The 24,488-nt window shown below is 45.0% G+C and overlaps 1 protein-coding gene across 1 annotated transcript in view; it reads left to right on the top strand.

Annotated features, from left to right (window-relative positions):
• si:dkey-32e6.6 (extracellular matrix protein 2) overlaps positions 1-24,488 on the top strand; it is a 51,364-nt gene that overhangs the window by 3,769 nt on the left and 23,107 nt on the right. Inside the window, exons 5-8 of the mRNA XM_042304120.1 lie at positions 5,436-5,551; positions 12,708-12,840; positions 13,648-13,805; positions 13,925-14,064. Of these exons, the coding sequence (XP_042160054.1) occupies positions 5,436-5,551; positions 12,708-12,840; positions 13,648-13,805; positions 13,925-14,064 (547 nt within the window). The remainder of the gene's footprint in view (positions 1-5,435; positions 5,552-12,707; positions 12,841-13,647; positions 13,806-13,924; positions 14,065-24,488) is intronic.

Below are 24,488 nucleotides of genomic sequence, written 5' to 3'. Positions count from 1 at the left end.
AAATTAACAATTAGCAATTAGCAACAGTGATAGATGTGCAAGTAGAGATACTGGGGTGCAAAGGAGCAACAAACAAAAAAATAACATGGGAATGAGGTAGTTGGGTGGGATATTTACAGATGGGCTGTGTACAGGTGCAATAATCGGTAAGCTGCTCTGGCAGCTGGTCTGTATGACCCTACCTCTTCCGGATCCTTACCCTTCTTATGTATAACTGTAATGAACGCTTCATCCAAAGTAGATGGGAGAGCTCCATCCCCATTGGCCTGAACCAACATTTTGTGCAGGTAGGGAGAGAGCATGTTGCTGAATGTTTTATACAATTCACCAGGGTATCCATCTGGGCTCGGGGTCTTGCCACTCTTTAGAGATTTAATTGTTTCTCGAATTTCATCAAGAGATATTTCCTTATTCAGGAAGTTAGAATCTTCCTTGTTCAGGGCAGGAAGATTACAGTTCTCCAAAAATGTTTGCATAATTAAGGGGTTAGGATGTATATAGAGTCTCATAAAACTGACGGAATCTGTCATTGATGTCTTTGGGGGAAGAGAGTAATTCCCCAGATGCAGAGTTAACTTTGTGAATCATTCGGTCACTCACATTTTTTCGAAGTTGTCTGGTGAGTAATTTATGTGGTGTGTCACCAAACTCAAAATATTTTTGCTTGGCATAGAGAAAAGATTTAGCAATTTTAGCTGAGAGAATCTGATTATATTCAAATTTTAAAGAGGTAATTTTTAAAATGTTTCTCCATAGATGGATGGCTAGCATTCTCCCTATCCAGTAAGTGAATTTGTCCCTCCAGTTCTTCCAGTTTTCCTCTGTTTTGCCTACTCCTGGCAGCCTGAAAGGAGATGATACAGCCTCTCAGATAAGCCTTCAGTGTTTCCCACAATAATGCTGTGGAAGTCTCTGTGTTGTCGTTGGTATCAAAGAAAAATGTAATTTGGTCTTTAAGATATTCACAGAATGTTGGTTCTGTGAGGAGCTGAGGATTCAACCTCCAGACCCTCTCGTTTGGTACAATGTCACCCAATCTCAGGGAGAAGGTGAGTGGACTGTGTTCCGAGATTATAATATCATGATACCTCACATTACAGGTATAGGGGAGTAGTCTAGCATCCACCAAAAAGTAGTCAATTCGAGTGTAAACATTGTGAACATGAGAGTAAAAGGAGTATTCCCTACCCGTAGGGTTAGCGATCCTGCATATATCAAATATATATCAAATAAGTTAGAATTTTTTATGTAGGTATTCAAGAATTCGCTTGAATAGGAGATAGGGGTTCGCCGGGTAGAGGATCTATCCAGATATTGGTCTAGCACACAGTTAAGGTCCCCTCCAATGACCAGGTTAGTATGAGAGATATCTGGAATCAGGGCAAGGACTCTTTTGAAAAAAGAGGGGTTATCAATGTTTGGCCCATAGATATTTAGTAGAGTTACTGAAGTAGAGTGGATTTCTCCTATTACGATCACATAACAACCCTCTTTATCCGCAATAGTGGTTTTGTGTAGAAAGGGAATTCCTTTCCGTACCAGAATCGCTGTGCCTCTCGTTTTGGCAGAGAAGTTAGAGTGATACACTTGCCCCACCCACCTACAATTAAGTTTGCTATGAGAGTTATTTTTCAGATGGGTTTCTTGCAAAAATATAATATCAGATGAGAGTGCTTTCAAGTGGGCTAGGACCTTGCCTCTCTTAATTGTTTAGTTTAAACCCTTGACATTCCAGGAAGTGAATGTAAGCTCCGCCCTCCTCTCGTTTGTAGTTCCTATGTTGGCCCGCATAACATGTAACTCAATAAAAAGGTAACAAAGCGCACCAAGCCATCACGATCAGCATATGTAGCACCTACACCCGAGCAATATCCAACCCACCCCTCCCCCCTGCAAGCACCTTTACTTCCCACCCTATTCCCCTAATTTCCCCAACACTTACCCCCCATCAACCCACATTTAACAGGCATGCACAAACAAGAGAGAAAAAAAATGGAAAATAATAAACAGTGATTAAACTAACTTAATCATGTAAATGTAATTATCTAGGAAGTCGGGGCACCAAGGAAAATATTCAGATTACAAAGTTGTAATTTTCCTAATGTAACTTTTCGCTATTTTAATATCTAATTAATTAATTATTCATTACCTCACGTTAGTCTCATTCCAAACGTCGTACATTTTTGGTTATCTGCACGAACCCAGTCTTCACTATGAATCATCCATACATCAATTGTCTTAAATAATTTATTTACTAACTAAATAATCACAGAAATGCATAAACAAACAAACAGTAGATAGTTACAAGGAATAGTTACAATGGTTACAAGGAAACAATATAGCGGAGTTTCCCTAGTGGGATAAACCAGTATTGCAGCTTGGTGGACAAAAGTGAAGTGGGAGTCGACTGAGAAAGGCGGGAATTATGCAAATTATTCACTACACTATTGATAATTATATTAATTGAAATGCTAATCGTTTGCACATGAACGCTCACTCATTCAGGAATAAATAGATTCAATATATATTTACGCTCAGTTTGTCGTCGTGATCTCTGTTGGAATCGTCCGTCTTTCTGTTGGAGAGTTTGTCTGATCGTCTTTCGTGGTTAGTATGGATACTTCAGAGTCCCATTTCAGAAATGTTCTTGTAGATAGATGTTTCGGTGGTTGTCGGTCTTTGCGTTCAATGGTACAGAATTCCTAGCTGCAGACTAGTAATTAGCATCAAAGATTTGTTCTTATTCTGTCAGTATCAATAGTCACGTGGTATGGTTAAGAATTCAGCAATCTACTCAAACCTTAGCCCTCTCAGTTATCGAGGTAAGCTGGTCTGAAGGTGATTCTCCAGGTGGGGGTTATATTCGAAAGAGCAGAAAAAGGCTGTCCCATGATGCCAGATCAATGTCTGTGCTCATGGGGCCGGCCAATGACTTAGTTAACTTTAAAGGGAATTGGGTTCCCTTTCATTAAACAGTTTATAATCACATTACATAATTTCACAAATAGTTTAATCTTTACTCATTCATTTTATACAACAATTAGATACAATCCTCATAACTGAGACTCTTGCATAAACAGAGTTATGGTAATGTGGCTGTATTGTCTCTCATGAGTTTCACAAACATTAAACAAAATGGACCGGTCGTAGCTGGATTCTTCCCCGACCGTGTACACCTTCTCCAAAACATGTACATTGTTCAGTTCTCAAGTTCTATGCTGGAGAAGAGGTTCCTTTGTTCTCCTGTGAAACCTTCTCTCTCTCTATACTGTCTGGCCATGAGGAAGAGAATCTCCTCCAGGAATCTATGACCTGAGATAACAGCAGCCTGGGTGTAGGCGAGACAGAGAGGGGGAAGGCACGCTATACCCAAAGAGGGCCACGTCATGACACAGTCTAACCAGACACCTAGGTATTTGTAGTTGTCCACATATTCTAAGTCAGAACCATCCAGAGTAGTGATGCGAGAAGGGCGGGTGGGTGCGGGCAGCGATTGGTTGAAGAGTATGCATTTAGTTTTACTTGCATTTAAGAGCAGTTGGAGGCCACGGAAGGAGAGTGTATTTTACTTATAACTCACAGTATCACAATTCCAGTGGGTCAGAAGTTTACATACACTAAGTGGACTGTGCCTTTAAACAGCTTGGACAATACCAGAAAATGACTTAATGGCTTTAGAAGCTTCTGATAGGCTAATTGACATCATTTGAGTCAATTGGAGGTGTACCTGTGGATGTATTTCAAGGCCTACCTTCAAACTCAGTGCCTCTTTGCTTGACATCATGGGAAAATCTAAAGAAATCAGCCAAGACCTCAGAAAAAAATTGTACACCTCAACAAGTCTGGTTCATCCTTTGGAGCAATTTCTAAATGCCTGAAGGTGCCACGTTCATCTGCACAAACAATAGTACGCAAGTATATTGCGTATAATAGTATTTGCTGCAGGAGGGACTGGTGCACCTCACAAAATAGATGGCTTCATGAGGTAGGAAAATTATGTGGATATATTGAAGCAACATCTGAAGAAATCAGTCAGGAACTTAAAGCTTGGTCGCAAATGGGTCTTCCAAATGGACAATGACCCCAAGCATACTTCCAAAGTTGTGGCAAAATGTCTTAAGGACAACAAAGTCAAGGTATCGGAGTGGCTATCACAAAGCCCTGACCTCAATCCTATAGAAAACTTGTGGGCAGAACTGAAAAAGCATGTGCGAGGCCTACAAACCTGACTCAGTTACACCAGCTCTGTCAGGAGGAATGGGCCAAATTCACCCAACTTATTGTGGGATGCTTGTGGAAGCCTACCCAAAAGGTTTGACCCAAGTTAAACAATTTAAAGGCAATGCTACCAAATACTATTTGAGTTTATGTAAACTTCTGACCCACTGGGAATGTGATGAAATAAATAAAAGCTGAAATAAATCATTCACTCTACTATTTTTAAAAGGTAAAGCGCCACCTTATCTCAGTTCACTAGTCACGACAACAACACCACCAATAACACGCGCTCCAGCAGGTTTATCTCACTGGTCATCCCCAAAGCCAACACCTCTTTTGGCCGCCTTTCTTTCCAGTTCTCTGCTGCCAATGATTGGAACGAATTGAAAAAATCGCTGAAGCTGGAAACTTATATTTCCCTCACTAACTTTAAACATCAACTATCCGAGCAGCTAACCAATCACTGCAGCTGTACATAGCCCATCTGTAAACAGGCCATCCAATCTACCTACCTCATCCCCACATTGTTTTATTTACTTTTCTGCTCTTTTGCACACCAGTATTTCTATTTGCACAACATCATCTGCACATCTATCACTCCAGCGTTAATTTGCTAAATTGTAATTACTTGCTACTATGGCCTATTTATTGCCTTACCTCCTCACACCATTTGCACACTTTTTTTTCTATTGTGTTATTGACTGTATGCTTGTTTATTCCATGTGTAACTCTGTGTTGTTGTTTGTGTCGCGCTGCTTTGCTTTATCTTGGCCAGGTCGCAGTTGTAAATGAGAACTTGTTCTCAACTGGCCTACCTGGTTAAATAAAGCTGATATAAAAAAATTAAATTAAAAAATTATTCTGACATTTTTACATTCTTAAAATGAAGTGGTGATCCTAACTGACCTCAGACAGGGAATTTTTGCTAGGATTAAATGTCAGGAATAGTGAAAAACTGAGTTTAAATGTATTTGGCTATGGTGTATGTAAACTTCCGACTTCAACTGTATATTAGTGTGTATATTAATGTATATGTCAGTGTGTATATTAGTGTATATATTAGTGTGTATATTATTGTGTATATGTCAGTGTATATATTAGTATATATATTAGAGTGCATATTAGTGTATATGTCAGTGTGTATATTATTGTATATATTAGTGAGTATATTATTGTAAATGTTAGTGTGATTGTACCTCTATATGTGTGCCTGACAGAGAACAACATCAGTCTTATTGCCTCGCGGGGTTTCTCTGGTCTTCCCAACCTGGAGAGTATAGATCTGAGCAAAAACCGACTTGATGACGACTCACTCAGCCACCACCTCTTCTCTGTAAGTCTCACCAGATTTTCACCACTACCATGTTGTATGATTGACCTGCTGGAGAGTAAGGGTTGGGGGTTCGAGATCTCTAGATGCATCTGCTAAATGACCAGAACAGTCTTGCATGAGTCAGCATATTCCTATAATAGTAGATGGTAACTGGCTGACAGTAGCTGAGTCAGTATATTCCTATAACAGTAGCTGATAACTGGCTGACAGTAGCTGAGTCAGTACATGTATACTCTATAATAGCAGATGGTAACTGGCTGTCAGTAGGTGAGTCTGTATTCTATAATAGCAGCTGATAACTGGCTGTCAGTAGGTGAGTCAGTACATGTATACTCTATAATAGCAGATGGTAACTGGCTGACAGTAGGTGAGTCAGTACATGTATACTCTATAATAGCAGCTGGTAACTGGCTGACAGTAATTGAGTCAGTACATGTATACTCTATAATAGCAGCTGGTAACTGGCTAACAGTAACTGAGTCAGTACATGTATACTCTATAATAGCAGGTGGTAACTGGCTGACAGTAACTGAGTCTGTATACTCTATAATAGCAGGTGGTAATTGACTGACAGTAACTGAGTCAGTACATGTATACTCTATAATAGCAGCTGGGAACTGGCTGACAGTAACTGAGTCTGTATACTCTATAATAGCAGCTGGGAACTGGCTGACAGTAGGTGAGTCAGTACATGTATACCCTATAATAGCAGCTGGGAACTGGCTGACAGTAGGTGAGTCAGTACATGTATACCCTATAATAGCAGCTGGTAACTGGCTGACAGTAGGTGAGTCAGTATACTCTATAATAGCAGCTGGTAACTGGCTGACAGTAACTGAGTCAGTACATGTATACTCTATAATAGCAGCTGGTAACTGGCTGACAGTAACTGAGTCAGTACATGTATACTCTATAATAGCAGCTGGTAACTGGCTAACAGTAACTGAGTCAGTACATGTATACTCTATAATAGCAGCTGGTAACTGGCTAACAGTAACTGAGTCAGTACATGTATACTCTATAATAGCAGCTGGTAACTGGCTGACAGTAACTGAGTCTGTATACTCTATAATAGCAGCTGGGAACTGGCTGACAGTAGGTGAGTCAGTACATGTATACCCTATAATAGCAGCTGGTAACTGGCTGACAGTAGGTGAGTCAGTATACTCTATAATATCAGCTGGTAACTGGCTGACAGTAACTGAGTCAGTACATGTATACTCTATAATAGCAGCTGGTAACTGGCTGACAGTAGGTGAGTCAGTATACTCTATAATAGCAGCTGGTAACTGGCTGACATTAACTGAGTCAGTACATGTATACTCTATAATAGCAGCTGGTAACTGGCTGACAGTAGCTGAGTCAGTACATGTATACTCTATAATAGCAGCTGGTAACTGGCTGACAGTAACTGAGTCTGTATACTCTATAATAGCAGCTGGGAACTGGCTGACAGTAGGTGAGTCAGTACATGTATACTCTATAATAGCAGCTGGTAACTGGCTGACAGTAACTGAGTCAGTACATGTATACTCTATAATAGCAGCTGGTAACTGGCTGACAGTAGGTGAGTCAGTACATGTATACCCTATAATAGCAGCTGGTAACTGGCTGACAGTAGGTGAGTCAGTATACTCTATAATAGCAGCTGGTAACTGGCTGACGGTAGCTGAGTCAGTACTTGTATACTCTATAATAGCAGCTGGTAACTGGCTGACAGTAGCTGAGTCAGTACATGTATACTCTATAATAGCAGCTGGTAACTGGCTAACAGTAACTGAGTCTGTATACTCTATAATAGCAGCTGGTAACTGGCTGACAGTAGCTGAGTCAGTACATGTATACTCTATAATAGCAGCTGGTAACTGGCTGACAGTAACTGAGTCTGTATACTCTATAATAGCAGCTGGGAACTGGCTGACAGTAGGTGAGTCAGTACATGTATACTCTATAATAGCAGCTGGTAACTGGCTGACAGTAACTGAGTCAGTACATGTATACTCTATAATAGCAGCTGGTAACTGGCTGACAGTAGGTGAGTCAGTACATGTATACCCTATAATAGCAGCTGGTAACTGGCTGACAGTAGGTGAGTCAGTATACTCTATAATAGCAGCTGGTAACTGGCTGACGGTAGCTGAGTCAGTACTTGTATACTCTATAATAGCAGCTGGTAACTGGCTGACAGTAGCTGAGTCAGTACATGTATACTCTATAATAGCAGCTGGTAACTGGCTGACAGTAACTGAGTCTGTATACTCTATAATAGCAGCTGGTAACTGGCTGACAGTAACTGAGTCTGTATACTCTATAATAGCAGCTGGGAACTGGCTGACAGTAGGTGAGTCAGTACATGTATACTCTATAATAGCAGCTGGTAACTGGCTGACAGTAGCTGCGTCAGTACTTGTATACTCTATAATAGCAGCTGGTAACTGGCTGACAGTAACTGAGTCAGTACATGTATACCCTATAATAGCAGCTGGTAACTGGCTGACAGTAGGTGAGTCAGTATACTCTATAATAGCAGCTGGTAACTGGCTGACAGTAGCTGAGTCAGTACATGTATACTCTATAATAGCAGCTGGTAACTGGCTGACAGTAACTGAGTCTGTATACTCTATAATAGCAGCTGGGAACTGGCTGACAGTAGGTGAGTCAGTACATGTATACTCTATAATAGCAGCTGGTAACTGGCTGACAGTAACTGAGTCAGTACATGTATACTCTATAATAGCAGCTGGTAACTGGCTGACAGTAACTGAGTCAGTACATGTATACTCTATAATAGCAGCTGGTAACTGGCTGACAGTAACTGAGTCTGTATACTCTATAATAGCAGCTGGGAACTGGCTGACAGTAGGTGAGTCAGTACATGTATACCCTATAATAGCAGCTGGTAACTGGCTGACAGTAGGTGAGTCAGTATACTCTATAATAGCAGCTGGTAACTGGCTGACAGTAGCTGAGTCAGTACTTGTATACTCTATAATAGCAGCTGGTAACTGGCTGACAGTAGCTGAGTCAGTACATGTATACTCTATAATAGCAGCTGGTAACTGGCTGACAGTAACTGAGTCTGTATACTCTATAATAGCAGCTGGGAACTGGCTGACAGTAGGTGAGTCAGTACATGTATACTCTATAATAGCAGCTGGTAACTGGCTGACAGTAGCTGAGTCAGTACTTGTATACTCTATAATAGCAGCTGGTAACTGGCTGACAGTAACTGAGTCTGTATATTCTATAATAGCAGCTGGTAACTGGCTGACAGTAACTGAGTCAGTACATGTATCATCTATAATAGCAGCTGGTAACTGGCTGACAGTAGCTGAGTCTGTATACTCTATAATAGCAGCTGGTAACTGGTTGACAGTAACTGAGTCTGTATACTTTATAATAGCAGCTGGTAACTGGCTGACAGTAACTGAGTCAGTACATGTATACTCTATAATAGCAGCTGGTAACTGGCTGACAGTAACTGAGTCTGTATACTCTATAATAGCAGCTGGTAACTGGCTGACAGTAGGTGAGTCATTAAATGTACACTCTATAATAGCAGATGGTAACTGGTTGACAGTAACTGAGTCAGTACATGTATACTCTATAATAGCAGCTGGTAACTGGCTGACAGTAGGTGAGTCAGTACATGTATACTCTATAATAGCAGCTGGTAACTGGCTGACAGTAACTGAGTTAGTACATGTATACTCTATAATAGCAGCTGGTAACTGGCTAACAGTAACTGAGTCAGTACACGTATACTCTATAATAGCAGCTGGTAACTGGCTGACAGTAGCTGAGTCTTTATACTCTATAATAGCAGCTGGTAACTGGTTGACAGTAACTGAGTCTGTATACTCTATAATAGCAGCTGGTAACTGGTTGTCAGTAGCTGAGTCAGTACATGTATACTCTATAATAGCAGCTGGTAACTGGTTGTCAGTAGCTGAGTCAGTACATGTATACTCTATAATAGCAGCTAGTAACTGGCTGACAGTAGCTGAGTCAGTATATGTATACTCTATAATAGCAGCTGGTAACTGGTTGTCAGTAGCTGAGTCAGTACATGTATACTCTATAATAGCAGCTGGTAACTGGTTGTCAGTAACTGAGTCAGTACATGTATACTCTATAATAGCAGATAGTAACTGGTTGACAGTAGCTGAGTCTGTATTCTATAATAGCAGCTGGTAATTGGCTGACAGTAGCTGAGTCAGTACATGTATACTCTATAATAGCAGCTGGTAACTGGTTGTCAGTAGCTGAGTCTGTATACTCTATAATAGCAGCTGGTAACTGGCTGACAGTAACTGAGTCAGTACATGTGTACTCTATAATAGCAGCTGGTAACTGGTTGTCAGTAGCTGAGTCAGTACATGTATACTCTATAATAGCAGCTGGTAATTGGCTAACAGACTACAGCAGGAACACACTCTGGTGTCCTGGCTCCTCTTACAGCTTTTCACAATCTCTTACACACTTAAATGTGGTACTTGAGGCACTCTCGGTGAAACCATTAACTCATGTACCTGATCTTCATACCAAGTCTGCAAAACTGCAAGCACATTATGTGCTTTTCACTCAGTTTGCAATTGTTAAACACACTTATCGCAAAATACTAAACACAGTTATTTACATTAGACACATCATTCAAAACTAACAGGTCTTATGTTTCGTTTGGAAAACACTGCCATACCAAATGTCACACTCATTTACCGAATACCTAAACCCAGTGCTCACATATGAAAACACTTATAGCTCATTTCTTCACTTAGAAATCAGAGCTTGAGCACTATAAATAGGCTTAAGGTTATGTTTCTTGGTTTGGACAACAATGGAGGCCAATTAAAGGAGAGAGAGTTAGAGGAAGAGGAGTGAGAGTAAGAGGGGGACGATGACGAGGAGGAGGACACGGACAAGGACGAGGAGGGGGAAGAGGACAAGGACGAGGAGTGGGACAAGGAAGAGGAGGAAGGAAAACAATCACAGATGAGATCCGGGCCACTTTGGTTGATTATGTGGTCATGGTTTGAGTCTGAGGGAGGCTGGGCAGAGGGTCCAGCCTAACTTGAGCTACTGCATCTAGTATCATCCGGACATTTTGAAATGAGAACAGGTAAGTAAACCTACCCTCCATACCATGTTACTGTACTTACAGCACTACAGTGACATTTCATTTCCTACTGAAAGAAATCCTGCACCCGAACCATTCACATCATGTTTTGGCAGAATTGCTAGACGATCTTTCAATGGAGGAAGAAACGGTCTGTTCGCAGCAGAGCAGGAACAACACATAGTGAATGAGGTCATTTCAAACAACAACACCACATCGTCACTGACAACACAACGTTCAGTAACATAAATAGGGTGAGTTTATCCTCACTTGGCCGTCTCCTGAAACGCCATCAGATTCGTGTGAAGCAGCTCTACAGACCATTTGAGCCAAATTCTGACAGAGAAACAACTGCGCTATGAATACGTACAAGTAAGCTATACTATCCTGTCATTGGTACTGTATTCCAGTGTATTGTGCTACATATTGACTGCTCTATGTCTATTCATACTGTCATACAATAATGTTTTGTCTTGTCTGTGTCAGAGAGTTACGGAACTAGATGCTGCTGCAGAGCATCAGGATTTAGTCTACGTTGATGAGGTCGGCCTTAACATAGCCAAAACAAGACGCAGGGGAAGAAACCTCATACTGCAGGGGACAGAAACACCGCGCCATCGTCAATGTCCCTGGATAGTGTCACAATGTGTGCAGCCATTAATCAGAACAGTGTCCTTCATCATCATGACACTCTTGGTCCTTACAATACTCCCCACATTATCACCTTCCTTGACACCCTGCCTAATATCCTCATTCCCAATGACCAGAGGAATGGGCCAGAGCAGTCCAGGTTTGTTGTCATCTAGGACAATGTAAGTTTCCACCGGGCTGCTCTGGTCCGCAATTGGTTAATTGACCATCCGCAAGCTGATGCTCAACCTGCCACCATATTCTCAATTTCTAAACCCAATAGAAGAGTTATTTTCGGCATGGTGTCGGAATGTGTACGATCGGCAACCTCATCAGCACATACCCCTTTTCCAGGCGATGGAGGAGGCCTGTGGTGACATAGACGAGGGGACATGCCAGGGCTGGATACGCCACTCCAGACGCTACTTCCCCGGCTGCTTTTCCAGAGAGATCACTTGTGATGTTGATGTGGCGCTGTGATCAGACCCAAATAGGAGACAGGATGCACCCTAATTTTTTTTTCTTTATAGTAACAAACCTATTTGTTTATCTTCTATTGTATTTGTTTTGTCTGTTACTGTTCATCCTGAAATATGGATGAAAATACAATGTTTTGAGAAAGAAATTCATTTTATGCTTCTGTTTCTAGGGTAAATATATACTGAATATTTATACATACTGTATACATTTTTGCACATACATGTACGTGTGAGTGCTATGACAAACTGTTGTGGACTCCACTGCACAGTGAACCTGCAAAAGACGAGAGTAGTGTTTTACATTTGTCACGTCCTTGTGTAGTTGGCGTGTATAAGTGCTAATCAATTGGTTTGTGTGGAGAGTTTTGATGCAAAAGATTTTTTGCAAGAGATGTGTGATGTTTTGCATGTGTGTGTGTTTTGGGGTTGTGTGTGTGTGTGTGTGTGTGTGCGTGTTTTGGGGTTGTGTGTGTGTGTGTGTGTGCGTGTTTTGGATTGTGTGTAGAGTCTAGAGAAAAGGAGCCATAGTTTCAGAAATTGCGTAAGCAATTGTCAAGAACTGTAAGGGATCAGCTAGGTGTGTGTGTGTGTGTGCGTGTGTGTGTGCGCGTGTGTGTGTGTGTGTGTGTGTGTACACATGTTCAAGTGAAATACAGTAACATGACTACAGCCAATGGGATTGAGACGAAGAGATTATTTTAAGAATGAATTATTTCATGATATCCGTTCATCCAGTAATGACAGAGGCAGGAGGAACAGGGCGGAGTTACTGGGCGACTGACACAGCTCACTGCTTTCACTGGCTACAGATCAAACAGACCAGACCAATACATGCACTAAATAAAGATCAGGGTCAAGCTAGAGTTCCAGAAAATGACCATTTTTAACAGTAATCTAAACCTCCTCTTGTTTTATCTCTACTCCCTGGTAGAATCTGACCCGGCTGAGGAGGCTCAACCTCGATGATAACCAGCTGACACGGATCCCCCTGCTGCCACATTCACTGGGGGAGCTCACGATGAATGGCAACAAGATCACCAGACTCACCCCTTACAGCTTCAAAGGTGTGTGTTGGAGAGAGGTCCAAGGTTGATTTAATCCCCCCGTAAATAACACACACACTTCTTTGTGACACTCATAAGTATCATCAGTTTGTGTATGTGTGTATGTCTGTGTGTGTGTGTTTGTGTGTGTGCGTGTTTGTGTGTGTGCGTGTTTGTGTGTGTATGTCTGTGTGTGTGTGTGTGTGTGTGTGTTTGTGTGTGTGTGTGTGCGTGTTTGTGTGTGTATGTATGTGTGCGTGTGTTTGTGTGTGTTTATCTGTATGTGTGTGTGTGTGTGTGTGTTTTTGTGTGTTTATCTGTATGTGTGTGTGTGTGTGTGTGTGTTTTTGTGTGTTTATCTGTATGTGTGTGTGTGTGTTTGTGTGTGTGCGTGTTTGTGTGTGTATGTATGTGTGCATGTGTTTGTGTGTGTTTATCTGTATGTGTGTGTGTGTGTGTGTGTGTTTATCTGTATGTGTGTGTGTGTGTGTGTATGTATGTGTGCGTGTGTTTGTGTGTGTTTATCTGTATGTGTGTGTGTTTGTGTGTGTTTATCTGTATATGTGTGTGTGTGTGTGTGTGTGTGTGTTTATCTGTATGTGTGTGTGTGTGTGTGTGTGTGTTTGTGTGTGTTTATCTGTATGTGTGTGTGTGTGTGTGTGTTTATCTGTATGTGTGTGTGTGTGTGTGTATGTATGTGTGCGTGTGTTTGTGTGTGTTTATCTGTATGTGTGTGTGTGTGTGTGTGTTTGTGTGTGTTTATCTGTATATGTGTGTGTGTGTGTGTGTGTGTGTTTTTGTGTGCGTGTTTATGTGTGTGGGTCCCAGGTCTGTTCCATCTGTTGTCTCTGGAGCTAGAGGAGAACCTTTTCCATGACGGCAACGTGTCCCCTTTGACCTTCAAGCCGCTGAAGAGGGTCCAGTACCTGTGCTTGGACATGAACAGGTTCCACTCCCTCCCCCTCGGCCTGCCCCGCTCCCTACAGGTCAGAGTCTCCTCATCACCATCTAGAACATTCTTACAATACATTCTTGTGGGTTTCTATATTATGTGCGACTAAATGTGTCTGTGTGTGTGTGTGTGTGTGTGTGTGTGTGTGTGTAGGAGCTGAGGATGCGTGATAACCAGTTACAGGAGGTACCAGAGGGGGTTCTGAGTGAATTGGCCAAACTGAGAGTTTTAGACCTTAGTCACAACCTGCTGCATGAGGGCAGCATCTCAAACCGGGCCTGGGTCAAACTAACGTGAGTTCAATTAAGAAATGAATTAAGAAAAGAATCAATCAATCCATTCACCCACCCATTCCAAAAATGAATTAATGCAGGATCATAGGACACGAAAAGCATCATACCGGCTGTATTTCTGTATTTCGAAAGTTATATATCTTGAAAACTTGATTGCTGACATGCAAAACATTTTGGGGCTATATCAACAATTGATTAATATAACAAACACCATTTGTTATAGAATGTTTTGTAGTACCTACATCACCCACCGGAGGGTGTGCTGTGCTTGAGAATCAGCACCTCAGATTTTCCTGATTTGTTCTGTTTGATGTAAAATCATTACTCCCCTGCTTGTGCTGATGTACACACACGTATGTGTGTGAATTCCTGCTGTTTAGTCAGATAAGCATCAATACAGTACACAGGGTTCAAACCTGTCATTATTATCTTGACAGCTACACACACACACACACACACACACACACACACATACACACACACACACACGCGCACGTGAGTCCGATAGACTGTGACAACTGACCCTGTGTACTCAGGAGAACAAATATGTGATGGAGGGAAGGAGGAAGGAAAGGGTGTTTTGTGTGTGTGTGTGTGTGTGTGTGTGTGTGTGTGTGTGTGTGTGTGTGTGTGTGTGTGTGTGTGTGTGTGTGTGTGTGTGTGTGTGTGTGTGTGTGTGTGTGTGTGTGTGTGTGTGTGTGTGTGTGTGTGTGTGTGTGTGTGTGTGTGTGTGAGTGAGTCTTGTTTAAATATAGTGAATTCCAGTGGGTTTATCCCTTGCTCCGTGGGATCCTTGCGAACCACAGCAAGAGCTTCGGGAGAAAAAATACACACAGAGAGGAGAGAGAGAAAGAAAGGGTGTGTGAGAGCGGTGAGGAAAAGAAGGTAGAAAGGGCAAAGGCAGCAAGAAAATGGATGACAAGAGAGCAGAAGGGAGGAGGATGAAGAGAGCAGAAGAGAGGATGAAGAGAGCAGAAGGGAGGAGGATGAAGAGAGCAGAAGGGAGGATGAAGAGAGCAGAAGGGAGGAGGATGAAGAGAGCAGAAGGGAGGATGAAGAGAGCAGAAGGGAGGAGGATGAAGAGAGCAGAAGGGAGGATGAAGAGAGCAGAAGGGAGGAGGATGAAGAGAGCAGAAGGGAGGAGGATGAAGAGAGCAGAAGGGAGGAGGATGAAGAGAGCAGAAGGGAGGATGAAGAGAGCAGAAGGGAGGAGGATGAAGAGAGCAGAAGGGAGGATGAAGATAGCAGAAGGGAGGAGGATGAAGAGAGCAGAAGGGAGGATGAAGAGAGCAGAAGGGAGGAGGATGAAGAGAGCAGAAGGGAGGAGGATGAAGAGAGCAGAAGGGAGGAGGATGAAGAGAGCAGAAGGAAGGAGGATGAAGAGAGCAGAAGGGAGGAGGATGAAGAGAGCAGAAGGGAGGAGGATGAAGAGAGCAGAAGGAAGGAGGATGAAGAGAGCAGAAGGGAGGATGATGAAGAGAGTAGAAGGGAGGATGATGAAGAGAGCAGAAGGGAGGATGAAGAGAGCAGAAGGGAGGATGATGAAGAGAGCAGAAGGGAGGAGGATGAAGAGAGCAGAAGGAAGGAGGATGAAGAGAGCAGAAGGGAGGATGAAGAGAGCAGAAGGGAGGAGGATGAAGAGAGCAGAAGGGAGGAGGATGAAGAGAGCAGAAGGGAGGAGGATGAAGAGAGCAGAAGGGAGGATGAAGAGAGCAGAAGGGAGGAGGATGAAGAGAGCAGAAGGGAGGAGGATGAAGAGAGCAGAAGGAAGGAGGATGAAGAGAGCAGAAGGGAGGATGATGAAGAGAGCAGAAGGGAGGAGGATGAAGAGAGCAGAAGGAAGGAGGATGAAGAGAGCAGAAGGGAGGATGAAGAGAGCAGAAGGGAGGAGGATGAAGAGAGCAGAAGGGAGGAGGATGAAGAGAGCAGAAGGGAGGAGGATGAAGAGAGCAGAAGGGAGGATGAAGAGAGCAGAAGGGAGGAGGATGAAGAGAGCAGAAGGGAGGAGGATGAAGAGAGCAGAAGGAAGGAGGATGAAGAGAGCAGAAGGGAGGAGGATGAAGAGAGCAGAAGGTAGGAGGATGAAGAGAGCAGAAGGTAGGAGGATGAAGAGAGCAGAAGGGAGGATGAAGAGAGCAGAAGGGAGGATGAAGAGAGCAGAAGGGAGGATGAAGAGAGCAGAAGGGAGGATGAAGAGAGCAGAAGGGAGGAGGATGAAGAAAGGCAGAGAGAAACTGTGTGTTTGCATAATGTTGCCAAAGTACCAGTAATGTAAAACGGATAAACCTATCAGGTACTTCCTGGATGCCTATTGGCTGTGTTTAGTGTCAGGGCCCATGGGTTAATAAGGTCAGGGGTTAATTGGGTAGGGCACCTTCTGTAGGTAGGGGTTAGTAGAGGTCAGAGGTTAGATACATGGTTAGAGTTCGGGCCATCTGACAGGTTTATGAATGTAAATGAAGGCCAGGCCCGACTAATACAACAGCAATAGTGTGGCAAGCAGAGCTCTGTTGAGAGAGGGAGAGACGTGTGTGTCTGGCGATAAGTAGTGCACAATATCCTAAGAAAGAGGACTTTTCTCACACCTTGTAATGTAGTCCATACTGACATAATGCTTGGAGACTGATTTTCCCACTTTGCTCCTCAATGTTTTCATTGAGTGGAGTCAGTATTTCACCCGAGTCTGGGGATCAGAGGTGAGGGGTGTGTGCATGAGTTTGTGCCAGGGTTGGGGTCAATTCCATTTCAATTACAGTCAATTCAGAAAGTAAACCAAATTCCAATTCCAAATGTTTCTTATTGAAAAGCATTGAAAAGAATTGGAATTGGAATTTCCGTGTACTTCCTGAATTGAAATGGAATTGACCCCAACCCTGGTTTGCTCCTGAGACTGCCTGGGCTTCAGGTCGTTCTGTTCTCCCACATAAACTGAGCTTTGTGTCTGTCAGGGGATGTGTTTGTGTGTGTATGTGCATACTCGTGTTCCATTGTGTGTGTGTGTGCATGCGTGTGTGTTTTGTGTGCGTGCGTGTATGTGTGTTAAATATTACTTTTCTTGGCAATCTTTTTCTAATTTCCCCTCCTGAGCTTCGTGGATAAAGAAGAGTATTTCTGTATTAAAGCTTCTCTTTCATTCACCACAGTTCTTTCACCTCTGTCTGGGTCTCAGTCTGTCTTTTGTTTCACTCTTCCTCTCTCTTTCTCTTCGCTCTTCCTTTCGATGTCTCTGTCTCTCTCCATGTCTGTCTCTCTCCGTGTCTCTGTCTCTCTCCATGTCTGTCTCTCTCCGTGTCTCTGTCTCTCTCCATGTCTGTCTCTCTCCATGTCTGTCTCTCTCCATGTCTGTCTCTCTCCATGTCTGTCTCTCTCCATGTCTGTCTCTCTCCATGTCTGTCTCTCTCCATGTCTCTTTCTCTTCGCTCTTCCTTTCGATGTCTCTGTCTCCATGTCTGTCTCTCTCCGTGTCTCTGTCTCTCTCCGTGTCTCTGTCTCTCTCCATGTCTGTCTCTCTCCATGTCTGTCTCTCTCCGTGTCTCTGTCTCTCTCCATGTCTGTCTCTCTCCATGTCTGTCTCTCTCCGTGTCTCTGTCTCTCTACGTGTCTGTCTCTCTCCATGTCTCTGTCTCTCTCCGTGTCTGTCTCTCTCCATGTCTCTGTCTCTCTCCGTGTCTCTGTCTCTCTCCATGTCTGTCTCTCTCCATGTCTCTGTCTCTCTCCATGTCTGTCTCTCTCCATGTCTCTGTCTCTCTCCATGTCTGTCTCTCTCCATGTCTCTGTCTCTCTCCATGTCTCTTTCTCTTCGCTCTTCCTTTCGATGTCTCTGTCTCTCTCCGTGTCTGTCTCTCTCCATGTCTCTGTCTCTCTCCGTGTCTCTGTCTCTCTCCATGTCTCTGTCTCTCTCCATGTCTGTCTCTCTCCATGTCTCTGTCTCTCTCCATGTCTCTGTCTCTCTCCATGTCTCTGTCTCTCTCCATGTCTGTCTCTCTCCATGTCTGTCTCTCTCCATGTCTCTGTCTGTCTGTCTCTCTCCATGTCTCTGTCTCTCTCCCATGTCTCTGTCTCTCTCCATGTCTCTGTCTCTCTCCATGTCTCTGTCTCTCTCCGTGTCTCTGTCTCTGTCTCTCTCCATGTCTGTCTCTCTCCATGTCTCTGTCTCTCTCCATGTCTGTCTCTCTCCATGTCTCTGTCTCTCTCCATGTCTCTCTCCATGTCTCTGTCTCTCTCCGTGTCTCTGTCTCTCTCCATGTCTCTGTCTCTCTCCGTGTCTCTGTCTCTCTCCATGTCTCTGTCTCTCTCCATGTCTCTCTCCATGTCTCTGTCTCTCTCCATGTCTCTGTCTCTCTCCATGTCTCTGTCTCTCTCCATGTCTCTGTCTCTCTCCATGTCTGTCTCTCTCCATGTCTCTGTCTCTCTCTCCATGTCTCTGTCTCTCTCCATGTCTCTGTCTCTCTCCATGTCTGTCTCTCTCCATGTCTGTCTCTCTCCATGTCTGTCTCTCTCCGTGTCTCTGTCTCTCTCCATGTCTGTCTCTCTCCATGTCTGTCTCTCTCCATGTCTCTGTCTCTGTGTCTCTCTCTCTCCATGTCTGTCTCTCTCCGTGTCTCTGTCTCTCTGTCTCTGTGTCTCTGTCTCTCTCCGTGTCTCTGTCTCTCTCCATGTCTGTCTCTCTCCATGTCTGTCTCTCTCCATGTCTGTCTGTCTCTCTCCATGTCTGTCTCTCTCCATGTCTGTCTCTCTCCATGTCTGTCTCTCTCCATGTCTGTCTCTCTCCATGTCTCTCTCCGTGTCTCTGTCTCTCTCCATGTCTGTCTCTCTCCATGTCTCTGTCTCTCTCCGTGTCTCTGTCTCTCTCCATGTCTCTCTCCGTGTCTCTCCATGTCTCTCTCTCCATGTCTGTCTCTCTCCATGTCTCTGTCTCTCTCCGTGTCTCTGTCTCTCTCCCATGTCTCTCTCCCGTGTCTCTGTCTCTCTCCATGTCTGTCTCTCTCCATGTCTCTGTCTCTCTCCGTGTCTCTGTCTCTCTCCATGTCTCTGTCTCTCTCCATGTCTGTCTCTCTCCGTGTCTCTGTCTCTCTCTCTCCATGTCTCTGTCTCTCTCCATGTCTCTGTCTCTCTCCATGTCTCTGTCTCTCTGTCCATGTCTGTCTCTCTCCATGTCTGTCTCTCTCCATGTCTGTCTCTCTCCATGTCTCTGTCTCTCTCCATGTCTCTGTCTCTCTCCGTGTCTCTGTCTCTCTCCGTGTCTCTGTCTCTCTCCATGTCTGTCTCTCTCCGTGTCTCTGTCTCTCTCCATGTCTCTGTCTTCCATGTCTCTGTCTCTCTCCATGTCTCTGTCTCTCTCCTCCATGTCTCTGTCTCTCTCCATGTCTGTCTCTCTCCATGTCTCTGTCTCTCTCCCATGTCTCTGTCTCTCTCCATGTCTGTCTCTCTCCATGTCTCTGTCTCTCTCCATGTCTCTGTCTCTCTCCATGTCTCTGTCTCTCTCCATGTCTCTGTCTCTCTCCATGTCTGTCTCTCTCCGTGTCTCTGTCTCTCTCCATGTCTGTCTCTCTCCATGTCTCTGTCTCTCTCCATGTCTCTGTCTCTCTCCGTGTCTCTGTCTCTCTCCATGTCTGTCTCTCTCCGTGTCTCTGTCTCTCTCCATGTCTCTGTCTCTCTCCATGTCTCTGTCTCTCTCCATGTCTGTCTCTCTCCATGTCTCTGTCTCTCTCCATGTCTGTCTGTCTCTCTCCATGTCTCTGTCTCTCTCCATGTGTCTCTGTCTCTCTCCATGTCTGTCTCTCTCCTCCATGTCTGTCTCTGTCTCTCTCCATGTCTGTCTCTCTCCATGTCTGTCTCTCTCCGTGTCTCTGTCTCTCTCCATGTCTGTCTCTCTCCATGTCTGTCTCTCTCCATGTCTCTGTCTCTCTCCATGTCTCTGTCTCTCTCCATGTCTCTGTCTCTCTCCATGTCCATGTCTCTGTCTGTCTCTCCATGTCTCTGTCTCTCTCCATGTCTCTGTCTCTGTCTCTCTCCATGTCTGTCTCTCTCCATGTCTCTGTCTCTCTCCATGTCTCTGTCTCTGTCTCCTCTCTCCATGTCTCTGTCTCTCTCCATGTCTCTGTCTCTCTCCATGTCTCTGTCTCTCTCCATGTCTCTGTCTCTCTCCATGTCTCTGTCTCTCTCCCATGTCTCTGTCTCTCTCCATGTCTCTGTCTCTCTCTCCATGTCTCTGTCTCTCTCCATGTCTCTGTCTCTCTCCATGTCTCTGTCTCTCTCCCATGTCTGTCTCTCTCCATGTCTCTGTCTCTCTCCATGTCTCTGTCTCTCTCCATGTCTCTGTCTCTCTCCTCTGTGTCTCTGTCTCTCTCCATGTCTGTCTCTCTCCATGTCTGTCTCTCTCCGTGTCTCTGTCTCTCTCCATGTCTGTCTCTCTCCATGTCTGTCTCTCTCCATGTCTCTGTCTCTCTCCATGTCTCTGTCTCTCTCCATGTCTCTGTCTCTCTCCATGTCTCTGTCTCTCTCCATGTCTGTCTCTCTCCATGTCTCTGTCTCTCTCCATGTCTCTGTCTCTCTCCATGTCTCTGTCTCTCTCCATGTCTGTCTCTCTCCATGTCTCTGTCTCTCTCCATGTCTCTGTCTCTCTCCATGTCTCTGTCTCTCTCCATGTCTCTGTCTCTGTCTCTGTCTCTCTCCATGTCTCTGTCTCTCTCCATGTCTCTGTCTCTCTCCATGTCTCTGTCTCTCTCCATGTCTCTGTCTCTCTCCATGTCTCTGTCTCTCTCCATGTCTCTGTCTCTCTCCGTGTCTCTGTCTCTCTCCATGTCTGTCTCTCTCCATGTCTGTCTCTCTCCATGTCTCTCTCTCCATGTCTCTCTCCCATGTCTGTCTCTCTCCGTGTCTCTGTCTCTCTCCATGTCTGTCTCTCTCCATGTCTGTCTCTCTCCATGTCTGTCTCTCTCCATGTCTCTGTCTCTCTCCATGTCTGTCTCTCTCCATGTCTGTCTCTCTCCATGTCCATGTCTCTGTCTCTCTCCATGTCTGTCTCTCTCCGTGTCTCTGTCTCTCTCCATGTCTCTGTCTCTCTCCATGTCTCTGTCTCTCTCCATGTCTCTGTCTCTCTCCATGTCTCTGTCTCTCTCCATGTCTCTGTCTCTCTCCATGTCTCTGTCTCTCTCCATGTCTCTGTCTCTCTCCATGTCTCTGTCTCTCTCCATGTCTCTGTCTCTCTCCATGTCTCTGTCTCTCTCCATGTCTCTGTCTCTCTCCATGTCTGTCTCTCTCCATGTCTGTCTCTCTCCATGTCTCTGTCTCTCTCCATGTCTGTCTCTCCATCCTGTCTCTGTCTCTGTCTCTCTCCATGTCTGTCTCTCTCCATGTCTGTCTCTCTCCGTGTCTCTGTCTCTCTCCATGTCTGTCTCTCTCCATGTCTGTCTCTCTCCATGTCTCTGTCTCTCTCCATGTCTCTGTCTCTCTCCATGTCTCTGTCTCTCTCCATGTCTCTGTCTCTCTCCATGTCTCTGTCTCTCTCCATGTCTCTGTCTCTCTCCATGTCTCTGTCTCTCTCCATGTCCTGTCTCTCTCCATGTCTCTGTCTCTCTCCATGTCTGTCTCTGTCTCTCCATGTCTGTCTCTCTCTGTCTGTCCATGTCTCTGTCTCTCTCCATGTCTCTGTCTCTCTCCATGTCTCTGTCTCTCTCCATGTCTCTGTGTCTCTGTCTCCATGTCTGTCTGTCTCTCTCCATGTCTCTGTCTCTCTCCATGTCTCTGTCTCTCTCCATGTCTCTGTCTCTCTCCATGTCTCTGTCTCTCTCCATGTCTCTGTCTCTCTCCATGTCTGTCTCTCTCCATGTCTGTCTCTCTCCATGTCTCTGTCTCTGTCTCTCTCCATGTCTGTCTCTCTCCCATGTCTGTCTCTGTCTCTCTCCATGTCTGTCTCTCTCCATGTCTGTCTCTCTCCATGTCTGTCTGCTCTCTCCATGTCTCTGTCTCTCTCCATGTCTGTCTCTCTCCATGTCTGTCTCTCTCCATGTCTCTGTCTCTCTCCATGTCTCTGTCTCTCTCCATGTCTCTGTCTCTCTCCATGTCTCTGTCTCTCTCCATGTCTGTCTCTCTCCATGTCTGTCTCTCTCCATGTCTGTCTCTCTCCATGTCTCTGTCTCTCTCCATGTCTCTGTCTCTCTCCATGTCTCTGTCTCTCTCCATGTCTCTGTCTCTCTCCGTGTCTGTCTCTCTCCGTGTCTCTGTCTCTCTCCATGTCTCTGTCTCTCTCCATGTCTGTCTCTCTCCATGTCTGTCTCTGTCTCTCTCTCATGTCTCTGTCTCTCTCCATGTCTCTGTCTCTCTCCATGTCTCTGTCTCTCTCCATGTCTCTGTCTGTCTCTGTCTCTCTCCATGTCTCTGTCTCTCTCCATGTCTCTCTCCATGTCTCTGTCTCTCTCCATGTCTGTCTCTCTCCATGTCTGTCTCTCTCCATGTCATGTCTCTGTCTCTCTCCATGTCTCTGTCTCTCTCCATGTCTCTGTCTCTCTCCATGTCTCTGTCTCTCTCCATGTCTGTCTCTCTCCATGTCTGTCTCTCTCCATGTCTCTGTCTCTCTCCGTGTCTCTGTCTCTCTCCATGTCTCTGTCTCTCTCCATGTCTCTGTCTCTCTCCATGTCTCTGTCTCTCTCCATGTCTCTGTCTCTCTCCATGTCTCTGTCTCTCTCATGTCTCTGTCTCTCTCCATGTCTCTGTCTCTCTCCATGTCTGTCTCTCTCCATGTCTGTCTCTCTCCATGTCTCTGTCTCTCTCCATGTCTCTGTCTCTCTCCATGTCTCTGTCTCTCTCCTCTCTCCATGTCTCTGTCTCTCTCCATGTCTCTGTCTCTCTCCGTGTCTCTGTCTCTCTCCATGTCTCTGTCTCTCTCCATGTCTGTCTCTCTCCATGTCTCTGTCTCTCTCCATGTCTCTGTCTCTCTCCCATGTCTCTGTCTCTCTCCATGTCTCTGTCTCTCTCCGTGTCTGTCTCTCTCCTCGTGTCTCTGTCTCTCCATCCATGTCTCTCCATGTCTCTCTCCATGTCTGTCTCTCTCCATGTCTGTCTCTCTCCGTGTCTCTGTCTCTCTCCATGTCTCTCTCTCCCATGTCTCTGTCTCTCTCCCATGTCTGTCTCTCTCCATGTGTCTGTCTCTCTCCATGTCTCTGTCTCTCTCCATGTCTCTGTCTCTCTCCATGTCTCTGTCTCTCTCCATGTCTCTGTCTCTCTCATGTCTCTCTCCATCTGTCTCTCTCCATGTCTCTGTCTCTCTCCATGTCTCTCTCTCCATGTCTCTGTCTCTCCATGTCTCTGTCTCTCTCCATGTCTGTCTCTCTCCATGTCTCTCTCTCTCTCCATGTCTCTGTCTCTCTCCATGTCTGTCTCTCCATGTCTCTGTCTCTCTCCATGTGTCTCTGTCTCTCTCTCCATGTCTCTGTCTCTCTCCATGTCTCTGTCTCTCTCCATGTCTCTGTCTCTCTCCATGTCTCTCTCTCTCCATGTCTGTCTCTCTCCATGTCTGTCTCTCTCCATGTCTGTCTGTCTCTCTCTCCGTGTCTCTGTCTCCTCTCCATGTCTGTCTCTCTCCATGTCTGTCTCTCTCCATGTCTGTCTCTCTCCATGTCTGTCTCTCTCCATGTCTGTCTCTCTCCATGTCTGTCTCTCTCCATGTCTGTCTCTCTCCATGTCTGTCTCTCTCCATGTCTGTCTCTCTCCATGTCTGTCTCTCTCCATGTCTCTGTCTCTCTCCATGTCTGTCTCTCTCCGTGTCTCTGTCTCTCTCCATGTCTGTCTCTCTCCATGTCTGTCTCTCTCCGTGTCTCTGTCTCTCTCCATGTCTGTCTCTCTCCATGTCTGTCTCTCTCCGTGTCTCTGTCTCTCTCCATGTCTCTGTCTCTCCATGTCTGTCTCTCTCCCTGTCTCTGTCTCTCTCCATGTCTGTCTCTCTCCATGTCTCTGTCTCTCTCCATGTCTGTCTCTCTCCATGTCTGTCTCTCTCCATGTCTGTCTCTCTCCATGTCTGTCTCTCTCCATGTCTCTGTCTCTCTCCATGTCTCTCTCCATGTCTCTGTCTCTCTCCATGTCTCTCTCCATGTCTCTGTCTCTGTCTCTCTCCATGTCTCTGTCTCTCTCCATGTCTCTCTCCATGTCTCTGTCTCTCTCCATGTCTCTCTCCATGTCTCTCTCCATGTCTCTGTCTCTCTCCATGTCTCTGTCTCTCTCCATGTCTGTCTCTCTCCATGTCTGTCTCTCTCCATGTCTGTCTCTCTCCATGTCTCTGTCTCTCTCCATGTCTCTGTCTCTCTCCATGTCTCTGTCTCTCTCCATGTCTCTGTCTCTCTCCATGTCTCTGTCTCTCTCTATGTATCTCTCCATGTCTCTGTCTCTCTCCATGTCTCTGTCTCTCTCCATGTCTCTGTCCATGTCTC

Source organism: Oncorhynchus tshawytscha, linkage group LG22 (assembly GCF_018296145.1).
Source record: "Oncorhynchus tshawytscha isolate Ot180627B linkage group LG22, Otsh_v2.0, whole genome shotgun sequence".
Classification (NCBI taxonomy): Eukaryota; Metazoa; Chordata; class Actinopteri; order Salmoniformes; family Salmonidae; genus Oncorhynchus; species Oncorhynchus tshawytscha.
Note: the sequence above shows the minus strand (reverse complement) of the source record. Positions and strands in the feature narration are given on the sequence as shown.